Here is a 15,777-nt window from a genome sequence, read left to right on the forward strand (position 1 = left end):
TATTTCACACATATTATCCAGATACTGACTGTTAGCACTTGGTGGTCTATAGCAGCTTCCCACAATAATGGGCTTTAGGTGAGGCAGATTAACCTGTAGCCATATTAGATCAACAGTATTTAACATTAGATAGTCTCCAAGCTTTACAGGAATGTGGTTCTTTAAATAGACCGCAACACCGTCTCCGTTGGCATTTGTCCTTTCGGTAGATGTTATAAGAATGTACTGCTACCACTGTATCAAAAGGTATTATCTAAGTGAGTGTCAGAGAGAATATGAATCTGTTACAAGCAAGTTATTGACTTCATGGACCTTGTTCAAGGCTACAGTTGAAGTCGGATGTTTACATACACTTAGGTTGGAAACATTAAAACTCATTTTCCAAACACTACAAAATAGTTTCGGCAAGTCGGTTAGGACAAATTTTTCCAACACTTGTTTACAGACAGATTATTTAACTTAAATCACAATTCCAGTGGGTCAGAAGTTTACTACGTTGACTGTGCCCTTCAAACAGCTTGGAAACTTCCAGAAAACAATGTCATGGCTTCTGAAGCTTCCGATGGGATAATTGACATCATTTGACTCAATTGTAGGTGTACACCTCTCCAAAAAAATAAAAGGGAACACTAAAATAACATCCTAGATCGGAAAGAATTAAATATTCTTATTAAATACTTATTTACATAGTTGAATGTGCTGACAACAAAAATCACACAAAAAAGATCAATGGAAATCAAATTTATCAACCCATGGACGTCTGGATTTGGAGTCACACAAAGTTAAAGTGGAAAATCACACTACAGGCTGATCCAACTTTGATGTAATGTCCTTAAAACAAGTCAAAATGAGGCTCAGTAGTGTGTGTGGCCTCCACGTGCCTGTATGACCTCCCTACAACGCCTGGGCATGCTCCTGATGAGGTGGCGGATGGTCTCCTGAGGGATCTCCTCCCAGACCTGGACTAAAGCATCCGTCAACTCCTGGACAGTCTGTGGTGCAACGTGGCGTTGGTGGATGGAGCGAGACATGTCCCAGATGTGCTCAATTCGATTCAGGTCTGGGGAACGGGCGGGCTAGTCCATAGCTTCAGTGCCTTCCTCTTGCAGGAACTGCAGACACTCCAGCCACATGAGGTCTAGCATTGTCTTGCATTAGGAGGAACCCAGGGCCAACCGTACCAGTATATGGTCTCACAAGGGGTCTGAGGATCTCATCTCGGTACCTAATGGCAGTCAGGCTACCTCTGGCGAGCACATGGAGGGCTGTGCAGCACCCCAAAGAAATGCCACCCCACACCATGACTGACCCACCGCCAAACCGGTCATGCTGGAGGATGTTGCAGGTAGCAGAACGTTCTCCACTGCGTCTCCAGACTGTCACAGGTGCTCAGTGTGAACCTGCTTTCATCTGTGAAGAGCACAGGACGCCAGTGGCGAATTTGTCAATCTTGGTGTTATCTGGCAAATGCCAAACGTCCTGCACTGTGTTGGGCTGTAAGCACAACCCCCACCTGTGGACGGCGGGCCCTCATACCACCCTCACGGAGTCTGTTTCTGACCGTTTGAGCATACACATGCACATTTGTGGCCTGCTGGAGGTAATTTTGCAGGGCTCTGGCAGTGCTCCTCCTTGCACAAAGGCGAAGGTAGCGGTCCTGCTGCTGGGTTGTTGCCCTCCTACGGCCTCCCCCACGACTCCTGATGTACTGGCCTGTCTCCTGGTAGCGCCTCATGCTCTGGACACTACGCTGACAGACACAGAAAACCTTCTTGCCACAGCTTGCATTGATGTGTCATCCTGGATGAGCTGCACTACCTGAGCCACTTATGTGGGTTGTAAACTCCGTCTCATGCTACCACTAGACACCGCCAGTATTCAAAAGTGACCAAAACATCAGACAGGAAGCAAAGGAACTGAGAAGTGGTCTGTGGTCATCACCTGATGAACCACTCCTTTATTGGGGGTGTCTTGCTAATTGCCTATAATTTTCACCTGTTGTCTATTCCATTTGCACAACAGCATGTGAAATTTATTGTCGATCAGTGTTGCTTCCTAGGTGTACAGTTTGATTTCACAGAAGTGTGATTGACTTGGAGTTACATTGTGTTGTTTAAGTGTTCCCTTTATTTTTTTTGAGCAGTGTATTTCAAGGCCTACCTTCAAACTCAATGCTTCTTTGCTTGACATCATGGGAAAATGAAAAGAAATCAGCACAAAGACCTCAGAAAAGAAATTGTAGACCTCCACAAGTCTGGTTCATCCTTGGGAGCAATTTCCAAATGCCTGAAGGTAACACGTTCATCTGTACAAACAATAGTATGCAAGTATAATCACCATGGGACCACGCAGCGGTCATAGTCTCCTTGAGATCAATGTACTTTGATGCAAAAAGTGCAAATCAATCCCAGAACAGCAAAGACCCTTGTGAAAATGCTGGAGGAAACAAGTACAAAAGTATCTATATCCACAGTAAAACGAGTCCTATATTGACATAACCTGAAAGGCCGCTCACCAAGGAAGAAGCCACTGCTCCAAAACTGCCATAAAAAAGCCAGACTACGGGTTTGCAACTACACATAGGGACAAAGTTCGTACTTCTTGTAGAAATGTCCTCTGGTCTGATGAAACAAAAATAGAACTGTTTGGCCATAATGACAATCGTCATGTTTGGAGGAAAAGGGGGAGGCTTGCAAGCTGAAGAACACCATCCCAACCGAGAAGCACGGGGGTGGCAGCGTCATGTTGTGGGGGTGCTTTGCTGCAGGAGGGACTGGTGCACTTCACAAAATAGATGGCATCACGAGGGAGGGAAATTATGTGGATATATTGAAGCAACATCTCAAGACATCAGTCAGGAAGTTTAAAGCTTGGTCGCAAATGGGTCTTCAAAATGGACAATGACCCCAAGCATACTTCCAAAGTTGTGGTAAAATGGTTTAAAGACAAAAGTCAAGGTATTGGAGTGGCCATCACAAAGCCCTGACCTCATTCCTATAGAAAATTTGTGGGCAGAACTGAAAATGTGTGTGAGCAAGGAAGCCTACACCAGCTCTGTCAGGAGGAATGGGCCGGAATTCACCCAACTTGTGGTAAGCTTGTGGAAGGCTTCCCGAAACGTTTGACCCAAGTCAAACCATTTAAAGGAAATGCTACCAAATCGAGAGCATGTAAACTTCTGACCCACTGGGACTGGTGTTGAACCTAACTGACCTAAGACAGGGATTTTGACTAGGATTAAAATGTCAGGAATTGTGAAAAACCGAATTTAAATGCTTTTGGCTAAGGTTCCAACATCAACTGTACATATGTTAATATAGGCTATTTTTAGAACGTTTCTGGTTGCTTGACTGTTTTTAATGCTTTTTTTTAGAAAGTTCAGGAGGTGAGCTGGATAAAGTAGTCTTTCTACTATCGGACACTGCCTCCGTGCTAACCGTGTAACTTTGGTTTATAGGCTCATGATTACAATAGCTGTAGGATATACAGATGTAGTCGGTGCAATTTGGGGATACATCAATTATATTACATTGCGTTTGCCAATGCCCCTAAGATCATGTACATTTGATGCAATAGCTGTATATATTTCTGGATCAAACGCGCTAAATAAATTGACATTTTGGATATATATTTTAACGGAATTAATCAAACAAAAAGGACCAATTGTGATGTTTATGGGACATATTGGAGTGCCAACAAAAGAAGCTTGTCAAAGGCATGAAGTATATTTTTATTTCGCCGTTTTGTGTAGCGCCTGCAGGTTTGAAATATGGTTTCTCTTTGTTTACAGTGGTGCTATCCTCAGATAATAGCATTGTTGGCTTTCGCCAAAAAGCCCTTTTGAAATCTGACATGTTGGCTGGATTCACAAGTGTAGCTTTAATTTGCTATCTTGCATGTGTGATTTAATGAAAGTTCGATTTTTTTTGTAATTTATTTGAATTTGGCGCTCTGCATTTTCCCTGGCTTTTGGCCAGGTGGGACTCTAGGGTCCCATATATCCCAGAGAAGTTAAACAGTAAAGTACATTATCCTTATGATTCCTGTAATGAATTGTTTTAGGACAGTAAAAACCAATAAAGCTGAAGTTTTGCATACGCTACAGATCCAAACAAGGAAGTGTTTCAGTAATTAGTTCTAGGCTATTTTTAAAGGACACGTAAATGTTGCTCTTCTGAAAAGGTAAGAAACAATCTAGCTGGTTGGTCAAAATCTTGCTTTTGTATGTTGGGCGCTGTCCATGGTGCTGATAGAGCGCAGCGGAGAATTCGTACCAACCAGTAACTTCTTGGTCATTTCCTACAATTGTAGGAAATTAGCGTTTCCTGAAAAATACATTCAAGCTACACAGCAAAAATGTGTAGAATTGCAGGAAACTGGCTTGAAACTGCAACATTTTCTTTCAACTCCATGGCAGAATTGCATTAGATAAGCTTTGAAACTGCAACATTTTCAACTCCATGGCAGAATTGCATTAGATAAGCTTTGAAACTGCAACATTTTCAACTCCATGGCAGAATTGCATTAGATAAGCTTTGAAACTGCAACATTTTCAACTCCATGGCAGAATTGCATTAGATAAGCTTTGAAACTGCAACATTTTCAACTCCATGGCAGAATTGCATTAGATAAGCTTTGAAACTGCAACATTTTCAACTCCATGGCAGAATTGCATTAGATAAGCTTTGAAACTGCAACATTTTCAACTCCATGGCAGAATTGCATTAGATGAGCTTTGAAACTGCAACATTTTCAACTCCATGGCAGAATTGCATTAGATGAGCTTTGAAACGGCAAGTTAATAGTTTTGACTTGTTCTTTGTTCACCACTCTAGAGTGCATTTAAGTCATTTAGCAGACGCTCTTATCCAGAGCGACTTACTCTAGAGTGCAGTCTATGAATTTGAGTGGTTACATTTCCCCAGTCCCATCCATAGGCTGTATACAAAAACAGTAGGGGCCCAATTCAGTTTTTCAAATAGCAGAATGTAGTTTTTAGTATTTTTAGTATATGGTAAAAAGGTAGTGTACTATATATGCAATGGCAAGGGTATGAGTGTGAGCCTCCTCACCGACTTGCTTTGCTTCCACCGCGGCAGTGTACTCCCTGCTGAAGCTCAGCTCGGTGATGGCCACATCGTCCAGGATGATGTTGAAGTCCTTGGCGCGTTCAAAGAGCTCCCGCCGAATCATCAGGGACACCTAATGACAGAAGAACCCTTTTATTGCCATTGGTCCATCATTCTTAAATGCATTTCGATTGGAAAACTATAAAAACCTTTTCCAATTGAGAAGGCCATTACTGAGCTCAACTCATTAAAGTACATTCAGTAAGCTGCAGGTGCATGGAGACAGGACAAATGTAGTGTAAATGTTTGTATAACGCAGAAAAGACTCAAATCTAACAACAACAAAAAATATTTAACAAAATTAAAGGTGATAAAGTGCATACCAATAGCGCACAAGTCTAATGTAGCAACTACAACTTTACCATAGCACTTTAAGAGAAACAGCATTCCCAAAAGCACCCCTTCCTGTATACCTGAGCTCTCTGTGTGATGAGCTGCGAGGCGTTGAACTTGGCCACCACACTCTTCAGCACCTCATTGACGATGGATGGCAGCACCTTCTCATCGTAATCCTTGCCGAGCTGCTGGTACATGGCAGGCAGGTTGGAGGCCACAGGACGGGACAGCACACGCAGGGCGATGTTCACCATCTGCAGGTCTGTACCGGGACAGAGACAATAAGGAAGAGAGAGTCGGAGCCATTTTAGGTGATATTCAAGACTCAATAGGAGAAAGGATTAAACCACATTTTTGCATTTAACTCAACCCCTCTGAATCAGAGAGGCCTTAATCAACGTCCATGTTGTCTGCATTTAACTCAACCCCTCTGAATCAGAGAGGCCTTAATCAACGTCCATGTCATCCGCACACGGGGTGCAGTTGTTTTTGGGGGTTAACTGCATTGCTCTAAGGCAGAACAGCAGATTGTCCATCATCCCAGCTCAGGGATTCAAACCATCAACCTTTTGGTAATTGGTTAAACGCTCTTAACCACTTAACCACTAGGCTAACGCTCCTAACCACTAGGCTAAAATGGCTGTAAATATCAGAGTGGTTCTTTAACATAGCCTCCATTCACTGTTTGCCGGTCTTTCTTTCCTTCTCTATGAAAATAATGAATGTTCTTTATCCAATATTTTCCACTCGTCTCACTGCAGCCAGGAGGCAAGATATTGTTATGAATACATTCTGTACGAACAGCAATAATATATATATATTTTTTAAATCCATTAAATCCATCCTGCCATGGAATCAATGTGTTGCAACAGCAGGAATAATGGACCTTGTTACAATTCAGTAAATGTGGATCTAGTTTCGGTGAATGTCATTCTCCACAAATATACAACAGTTTAGAATGGCCCAGGCCACTGCCTGAAGTGCTGTTGTGGAGTCAATCAGGGTAGCCTAGTGGTTAGAGCGTTGGACTAGTAACCGGAAGGTTGCAAGTTCAAACCCCCGAGCTGACAAGGTACAAATCTGTTGTTCTGCCCCTGAACAGGCAGTTAACCCACTGTTCCTAGGCCGTCATTGAAAATAAGAATTTGTTCTTAACTGACTTGCCTAGTTAAAAAAAAAAAAGTTTTACCTTTATTTATCACAAAAAATAATTTTTGTAAGAAAGGTACAGTTTGTTCCTAGATGTGAATAAACTAAACAGCATCTCATATGCAACAAGAGGTTTTATTTGATCCCAAGACAAAGGATAATTTTGATCAGGATTATATGTTCAGAAACACCAATCAATCACCTTTGCTTCCGGTTAGGGACGATATCTTTCTTGGTCTCGCCCTTATGTCATAGATGACAGGGTACTGGAACCATGGTATCCTGTCAACAAGAATGTAGGGTGAGGACAATGAATATAGCCTTGTTTAAATAGTCCACCAAAGACATGGATCACCCTCATCCCCCCGCTGTGAAAACAGTTCAGGGTCGTTCGTGTTCATTAGGGCACACAACCGAAAACAAAACATTTCGAAAAAGGAAAACGGACATGAGTTTCTTATTGGACATGTGCAGGTAGTCCCTCCCTATGAGCCTAATGAACACGACAACTCACTGTCCTGCCAGTCAAGGTCAAAAAGGTGAGTGATAACGAAGGACATCTACCTAATGTGGAGCCCCTCAGCGAGTACCGTGTCCATCTGCATCCCACCAATCCTGTTGAAGATGATGGCCCTCTGACCACCTTCCACTGAGGAGAAAAGGAACTCATTTAAAACCAGTTGCAGTACAGTTTAGCAATGACGCTTCAAAACATGATCCAGGGGTAATTTGCATCCCATGGTAATGAGGACCACCGCTACAATAGCGTTAATAGAAGATGTCTGACAACTCCCCGGGATAGCCGTGTGAATTAAGGTTGATTAGGGGGAGGGGGCCGTACTGTTTGACAAACAGACAACACTGCGCTTTCCTCTACCCTCGTCCGATCTCTTCTAAGTCACACGTAAGAACATCCAATAACTACTTTTGAACCTTTCCCCCAATGTATGAGGTGGGTGAGTAAAGGAGATAGGAATAGAGTTATGACGAATTGAGAAAGAGCCCTTGGGTCCTTGTAGCGCAGTGTTGTATATAGTCTGTCAAGCAGTAAGGTCAACCTCCCCCAATTCTCCTTTAATTTACAAAGCTATCCCAGCTAAAAGGTAGTCCATTAACCATTTTTTTTTTTAAATGAGTCAGCACGGGCTCCCGAGTGGCGCAGCGGTCTAAGGCACTGCAACGCAGTGCTTGAGGCATCACTACAGACACCTTGGTTCGATTCCAGGCTGTATCACAACCGGCTGTGATCGCGAGTCCCATAGGTTAGCACACAATTGGCCCAGCTTCGTCCAGGTTTGGCCGGTGTAGGCAGTCATTGTAAATAAGAATTTGTTTAACTGACATGCCTAGTTAAATAAAATAGCAATATACGGTTGATTTACGCAACAACTTCGAGTATTGAAGTGAGAGGCTAAACTTGGTCTTGCAGCCATCACGTTTTAACTAAAGGCACATAACTTTGATTTGGGGAGAGTATGGTAAGTTGAGTCCAACCAGAGAATTTCTTTGTCTTCAGAAAAGCAAAGGAACGCAGCTAGCTCTCATGTGAAATGCGCGTGACTGCTGGCAGACCTGTGACTCAATCTCTCATTCTCTCCCCCTTCACAGTAGAATCCTCAAACAAGTTCCTAAAGACAGTTGACATCTAGTGGAAGCCTTAGGAAGTGCAATATAGCCCTTATTGAATACACAGTGTGATATTGGTTGAGTTAAATCAACCATCCTCAGATTTCCCACTTCCTGTTTGGATTTCTTCTCAGGTTTTTGCCTGCCATGAGTTATACTCAGACATAATTCAAATAGGTTTTAGAAACTTCAGTGTTTTCTATCCAATACTAATATGCATATATTAGCAACTGGGACTGAGGAGCAGGCAGTTTACTCTGGGCACCTTTTCATCCAAGCTACTCAATACTGCCCCTGCCGCCTTAATAAGCTTTACGTATAGTTTGTTCACAAGAAATGTGGGTAGTGGTTGAAAAACTTGTTTTAATGACTCCAACCTAAGTGTATGTAAACTTCCGATTTCAACGATGTCTACAGAAAGAAAAAAGTTGTTTGTCTCCATATGATATGGTTATATCCCATGCAAAAACTATTAAAATGGTAATAATATTACATTTGCAAATACTCCCGTTAATTCCCATGGAAAGTTTCCACCTCTGAATATCCCCAAAAATGTGCGACCGTAACACTGAACCCAAACCGGCTGTGCGAGTGCATAAATGTATTTTGTTCCCCCCCACACCAAACGCTATCACGACACGCAGGTTAAAATATCAAAACATAATCTGAACCAATTATATGAACCAGTTATATTAATTTGGGGACAGGTTGAAAAGCATTAAGCATACATGGCAATTTAGCTTGCACTTGCTAGCTTATTTGTCCCATTCAGCTAGCTTTCTGTTGCTAGCTAATTTGTCCTGGGATAAACATTGAGTTGTTATTTTACCTGAAATGCACAAGGTCCTCTACTCCGACAATTAATCCACACATAAAACGGTCAAGCGAGTTGTTTTTAGTCATCTCTCCTCCTTCCTGACTTTATAATGCGATTGGCAACTTTCATAAATGAGTTGCATTACCGCCACTAACCTCGGTCGTCTTTGTCACCCACGTGGGTATAACCAATGCGGAGATGGCACGTGGGTACCTACTTCTATAAACCAATGAGGAGATGGGAGAGGCAGGACTTGCAGCGCGATCTGCGTCAGAAATAGAGCTGACTTCTATTTTAGCCCTTGGCAACACGCTCGTTTGCGTGCGCGAGCATGAATTGAATAACAGATTTCTACATTTATTTTGCAACGCTCGGACACGCGAGCGGTGTCGTCAGCCGGCTGACCTTCATTCTTTGGCTGTTTATTAAATTTGAAGAGGATTGCACAGGTAGTACATTAGCAATACCAAGGTAGTTTGTTTGACACATGGCTAAATGTAGAGATCAGGTATATTAATGACTTAAAAGCTGTTACGTAGTACGGCACTTGTTCACGGATGTGAATGAGACGATTAGCTTTAAGAAAACTTAATAGGTAGAGATCTATTGTAGGGCTAGGATAAAGAATTATAGAGCTAAATAAAAATGTGCCTAGATTCTCTATTGGAGTAGGCCTATAAGATCCTAAAATAATTGGTCACCCTTTTACATTAAGGAATGGGTATTGTCAACAAGGGTTGTTGTCTCTACTAGTGTGTGGCGTGCAGGTTAACACAGGCAGAGGGGTATTGTTAGAAGTAATCTTATTTCCATCCAACTCAGGCCTGTCAGTAGTTACACAAGGAAGTGTCGCTCATCTAATATTACCTAGAATGCTCCATCTGATATGAGCTCTTGAAATAGTGGCCTAGGAATTTTTCATTTGAATGCTAGAAGCTTGATCCAAAAGCTAGATTTGATTGAAATACTGGTCTCACAATCACATGCTGACATAATGATTATATCTGAATCCTGGCTGTGTCTCTGTTCGACTCAGATGTTCTGTTGGCTGGTTACAATATCTACAGAGCAGACAGAGTGGGTAGAGGTGGTATTTCCATACATAAGGGAAGAATTCGGCAGTACCTGTATGGTTAGTGAGAAAGTCCATATTGCAAATGTACGGTCCCTTACTAGACGTCCGAAATCGTTTGTAAAATTCGCGGACGGCGTCGGGCCGAGCGGCAGGGCCGGACCTACCAGGAAGTCATCAAATGAACGTTGTCGGACATTCGGTTTCCGTTTTACAAAAATAATAAGATTTATGTCATTTTTCCCATGTCCCGGAAATTCCCACAAGAGGGCATAAGCAATCATATGGCTATTGCTACAAAACATCACGATTCACGACGGGGCCTTATCTCGAAAACTGAAAATATTTAGAAGCCGAAACTCGGTGAGCGTAGGGGCGGCATAATGGGCAGTTGGCCCCGAACAAGATGGCGTCTAGGCCTCAACGGTTTTTGAGTTATGGCCATTTATCTGGGATTAAAGGTCCAAAATGAAAATAGAGAAATTATTTTTCCACTTCACGTCAAAGTCAAGGAGCCTCCGGTGTCAATAAAAAAAAAGAACCAGCCATTTATCTATCGTCATTTAAGAGAAATCGTACAACGACACCTTGGTGATGTTCACGGATAGGTGTTTTTTTTTTTTCAACGGTTACAGATCCAGTTGCAGGTTGTTCTTACGAATCTTTTTAAAGTGTGCTGCGGAGCTCTGCGAGATTTCTGTGATTTTCTATGATTTTCTGAAATAACACACACTCACTAAACCCTCCGTAAATAACTCAGTTCTTAACGTAAAGACTTAAAACTCGGGATTCTGTAAAGGCATACCCCAATCATGATATGAGTTTATTTATAGCTTCCTGTGCCAACCGGAAGTGCCTTTAATGGTGTCACAGTGGCAGTTTCCATGGGTTAAAAAGGTCAGATCTTTTCAAAACTTCATATGTGTGACTAGGTAACCCTCGTGAACTGTAAATCAGTCATTTCTCCCAGCAGATGTCAAAGAAAAGCTCTCACACGCACACACAGCAAGGATGGAGTGAAAAAGTGCGGTTCTCAAAGACACAGAGAGCAGGCAATGGCATAAACATAATGTCTAGGCCGTGCCGAGTTCAACGAGATATCCCGCTTGACCGTAGCTCGCTCGGTCTGAGCGCAGCGACCATTAGAAAAGTAGGCCCAAAATGAAGCCTGCCCCACAACGTCATTTGCTTTTGGGTGACAGTGAGAGAACCGTTAGGGTGAGAAGCACAATTCGACCTCAGGTACGTTCCTAAGGTCCTTCCGATCCGTGCAAGCCTAACGTTGACAGTGTGGCATTAACCCTTAATAGTTAAAAGATGGTGTTTACTTCAAAAAGTTTGCATTGATTTCTCTCCCCATAGGAATACATTGCCTTTACCCCTAAATTCAACCTGAAGTCTATATGGGTTATGAATGCCGTATGAACCTGTCTTTGGTAACAGTCCATCAGGCCAGTATGAGGTCTACCTGTGTTGATTCTAAGCTTCCTGGACCAACCGGAAGTGGTTAAAATCACCCTAAAAGTGTTTTTCCATTACCTGCCTGCAGTTTGATAGACATAGTGCATTCAACCCTGTGTAAATCAGTCAATTCTTAACGTAAGGACTTAAAACTCAGGATTCTGTAAAAGCATAGCCCAGTGAGTATATGTGTTGACTTATAGCTTCCTGTGACAACCGGAAGTGCCTTAATTGGTGTCTCAGGGGCTGTTTCGAGGGGTTAAAAAAGTCAGATCTGTCCAAAACTTCATATGTGTGATTAGGCAACCCCATGAACTGTAAATCAGTCATTTTTCCCATAAAATTTCAAAGGAAAACTAAATCACACAGACACACAACTTGGAAGGAGGGACGTATTGGGGGTTGTAGAGACAGACAGTGCCTCCAATAGTTAGCTTTGTTCGAGCTAAAAGAACCGTCAGACCTAGAGTTCAAACTTTAGAAACCTGTTCTAGACCTCGGGTCGATAGTGCGTGGTGAGTTAGGTGGCTCTAGAAGGTTCTCGGACCGAGAAATAGCCTCGTACATTTGCAATGACTTCAATTCTTTTTGACCATTACGAAAATGGCGACATTTAGAAAAGTCTCAGAGACACAAGACTAGGTGCATTGAAACCGGCTCGGCCCATAGAGACGGACCCCAACGTTCGGTCCGATAGCTCATTCAAGGACCCCATAGCAAGGCATGGAAAAAGTGGATTTTCAGCACCAATTAGGGTTTTACTCGGGCACCGAAGGACCTATCGAGCCAAACTCGGGATTCGGGGTCGCCTCACATAGGCCTTCACATAATGTCTGACCTGGACCCGCAGCTAGAACGTAACTATGTGTTTTACGTTTTTATTATGTTTTAAACTAATGGCGCTGTGAATTATGGGCCTGCTCTGACATATGTGATAGTTGGCTTCTAAATGAGTTGGAAAAAGTGGGTTTGGTGTCAATTGGTATCAGTTTGGTGTCAGAATGACATCTAATTGACTGGTGGACACTGACTTGCTAGTTGACTTTTGTACATTAGCAATATGTTTAAACGGAGAGGGACCATCACCAAAATGGCATTCTGAAATCAACACAAAAAATGGCATCACCATAGTCTCCAGGCTGTGCAGAGTTCAACGAGACGCCCCGCTTGACCGTAGCTCGCTCTGAGTGCAGCGACCTTGAAAAAAGAAGGCGCAAAAGGAAGCCTGGCCCTCAATGTCATTTGCTTTTGGGTGACAGTGAGAGAACCGTTAGGGTGAGAAGCACAATTCGACCTCAGGTACGTTCCTGAGGTCCTCCCGATCCGTGCAAGCCTAACCTTGACCATGTGGCATTAACCCTTAATAGTTAAAATAAGGTGTTTACTTCAAAGAGTTTGCATTGACTTCTCTCCCCATAGGAATACATTGCCTGCACCCCTAAATTCAACCTGAAGCCTATGTGGGTTATGAATGACTTATGAACCTGTCTTCTATGACAGTCCATCAGACCACTATGAGGTCTACCTGTGCCAATTATAAGCTTCCTGAAGCAACCGGAAGTGGTTGAAATCACCTTATCAGTGTTGATCCATACACTGCATGCAGTTTGATAGACATAGTGCATTCAACCCTGTGTAAATCAGTCAATTCTTAACGTAAGGACTTAAAACTCAGGATTCTGTAAAAGCATAGCCCAGTGAGGATATGTGTTGACTTATAGCTTCCTGTGCCAACCGGAAGTGCCTTAATTGGTGTCTCAGGGGCTGTTTCGAGGGGTTAAAAAGTCAGATCTGTCCAAAACTTCATATGTGTGATTAGGCAACCCCCATGAACTGTAAATCAGTCATTTTTCCCATAAAATTTCAAAGGAAAACTAAATCACACAGACACACAACTTGGAAGGAGGGACGTATTGGGGTTGTAGAGACAGACAGTGCCTCCAATAGTTAGCTTTGTTCGAGCTAAAAGAACCGTCAGACCTAGAGTTCCGAAACTTTAGAAACCTGTTCTAGACCTCGGGTCGATAGTGCGTGGTGAGTTAGGTGGCTCTAGAAGGTTCTCGGACCGAGAAATAGCCTCGTACATTTGCAATGATTTCAATTCATTTTGACCATTACGAAAATGGCGACATTTAGAAAAGTCTCAGAGACACAAGACTAGGTGCATTGGAACCGGCTCGGCCCATAGAGACGGACCCCAACGTTTCGGTCCGATAGCTCATTCAAGGACCCCATAGCAAGGCATGGAAAAAAAGTGGATTTTCAGCACCAATTAGGGTTTTACTCGGGCACCGAAGGACCTATCGAGCCGAAACTCGGGATTCGGGGTCGCCTCACATAGGCCTTCACATAATGTCTGACCTGGACCCGCAGCTAGAACGTAACTATGTGTTTTACGTTTTATTATGTTTTAAACTAAAGGCGCTGTGAATTATGGGCCTGCTCTGACATATATGATAGTTGGCTTCTAAATGAGTTGGAAAAAGTGGGTTTGGTGTCAATTGGTATCAGTTTGGTGTCAAAATGACATCTAATTGACTGATGGACACTGACTTGCTAGTTGACTTTTGTACATTAGCAATATGTTTAAACGGAGAGGGACCATCACCAAAAGTGACATTCTGAAATCAACCCTAACGAGCCATGGAGATGAACCAGAATCACTGCCCAGCTATCCCGAGTTCATCGGGCCAGTCAATTTCACATTCCTGCAGGATTTTATAGCATGACAAATTCGTGATGGTACCTGCCCATTGAACCATATTGCAAATGCACAGTGACTTTGCAAAAGTGAGAAAACATAAACAAATGGACATGATGAAATCAACACAACAGGTGATGGAAATGTACAACTATCACTGCTCAGCCATCCTGTGTTCATCAGACCAGTCAATTTTGCATTTTTGAGCATGTCAAATTTCATATGGTAAATGCACATTGAAACATATTGCAAATGCGCGCGCACTTGCAATATGATTCTATAGTGAAAAAACATCACCTAATGGACATGATGAAATCAACACAACGAGTGATGGAAATGTACAACTATCACTGCTCGGCCATCCTGTGTCCATCAGACCAGTCAATTTTGCATTTTTGAGCATGTCAAATTTCATATGGTAAATGCACATTGAAACATATTGCAAATGCGCGCGCACTTGCAATATGATTCTATAGTGTAAAAACATCACCTAATGGACATGATGAAATCAACACAACGAGTGATGGAAATGTACAACTATCACTGCCCGGCCATCCTGTGTTCCCATAGCGAGCATTAATATCAGAATGACCGGTAAATGCATTTACAACCATATTTTAATTTTTGGGTTACCAGTTGCACAACAATGCACGTGCATTTGCAATATGATTCTATAGTGAAAAAACATCACCTAATGGACATGATGAAATCAACACAACAAGTGATGGAAATGTACAACTATCACTGCTCGGCCATCCTGTGTTCATCAGACCAGTCAATTTCACATTCCTGCAGGATTTTTATAGCATGACAAATTCGTGATGGTACCTGCCCATTGAACCATATTGCAAATGCACAGTGACTTTGCAAAAGTGAGAAAACATAAACAAATGGACATGATGAAATCAACACAACAGGTGATGGAAATGTACAACTATCACTGCTCAGCCATCCTGTGTTCATCAGACCAGTCAATTTTGCATTTTTGAGCATGTCAAATTTCATATGGTAAATGCACATTGAAACATATTGCAAATGCGCGCGCACTTGCAATATGATTCTATAGTGAAAAAACATCACCTAATGGACATGATGAAATCAACACAACGAGTGATGGAAATGTACAACTATCACTGCTCGGCCATCCTGTGTCCATCAGACCAGTCAATTTTGCATTTTTGAGCATGTCAAATTTCATATGGTAAATGCACATTGAAACATATTGCAAATGCGCGCACTTGCAATATGATTCTATAGTGTAAAAACATCACCTAATGGACATGATGAAATCAACACAACGAGTGATGGAAATGTACAACTATCACTGCCCGGCCATCCTGTGTTCCCATAGCGAGCATTAATATCAGAATGACCGGTAAATGCATTTACAACCATATTTTAATTTTTGGGTTACCAGTTGCACAACAATGCACGTGCATTTGCAATATGATTCTATAGTGAAAAAACATCACCTAATGGACATGAT

The 15,777-nt window shown here is 42.4% G+C and overlaps 1 protein-coding gene across 4 annotated transcripts in view; it reads right to left on the reverse strand.

The window, feature by feature from the left end:
* The window catches only part of phb2a (prohibitin 2a), a 158,108-nt gene that overhangs the window by 14,077 nt on the left and 128,254 nt on the right, over positions 1 to 15,777 (reverse strand). For all 4 annotated transcript variants that reach the window (XM_052477305.1, XM_052477304.1, XM_035800650.1 and 1 more), the window contains exons 3-6: positions 7,179 to 7,263; positions 6,817 to 6,896; positions 5,543 to 5,727; positions 5,073 to 5,202 (exon numbers count right to left, since the gene is read on the reverse strand). In XM_052477305.1, the coding sequence (XP_052333265.1) occupies positions 5,073 to 5,202; positions 5,543 to 5,727; positions 6,817 to 6,896; positions 7,179 to 7,263 (480 nt within the window). The remainder of the gene's footprint in view (positions 1 to 5,072; positions 5,203 to 5,542; positions 5,728 to 6,816; positions 6,897 to 7,178; positions 7,264 to 15,777) is intronic.

Source organism: Oncorhynchus keta, chromosome 23 (assembly GCF_023373465.1).
Source record: "Oncorhynchus keta strain PuntledgeMale-10-30-2019 chromosome 23, Oket_V2, whole genome shotgun sequence".
Lineage (NCBI taxonomy): Eukaryota > Metazoa > Chordata > Actinopteri > Salmoniformes > Salmonidae > Oncorhynchus > Oncorhynchus keta.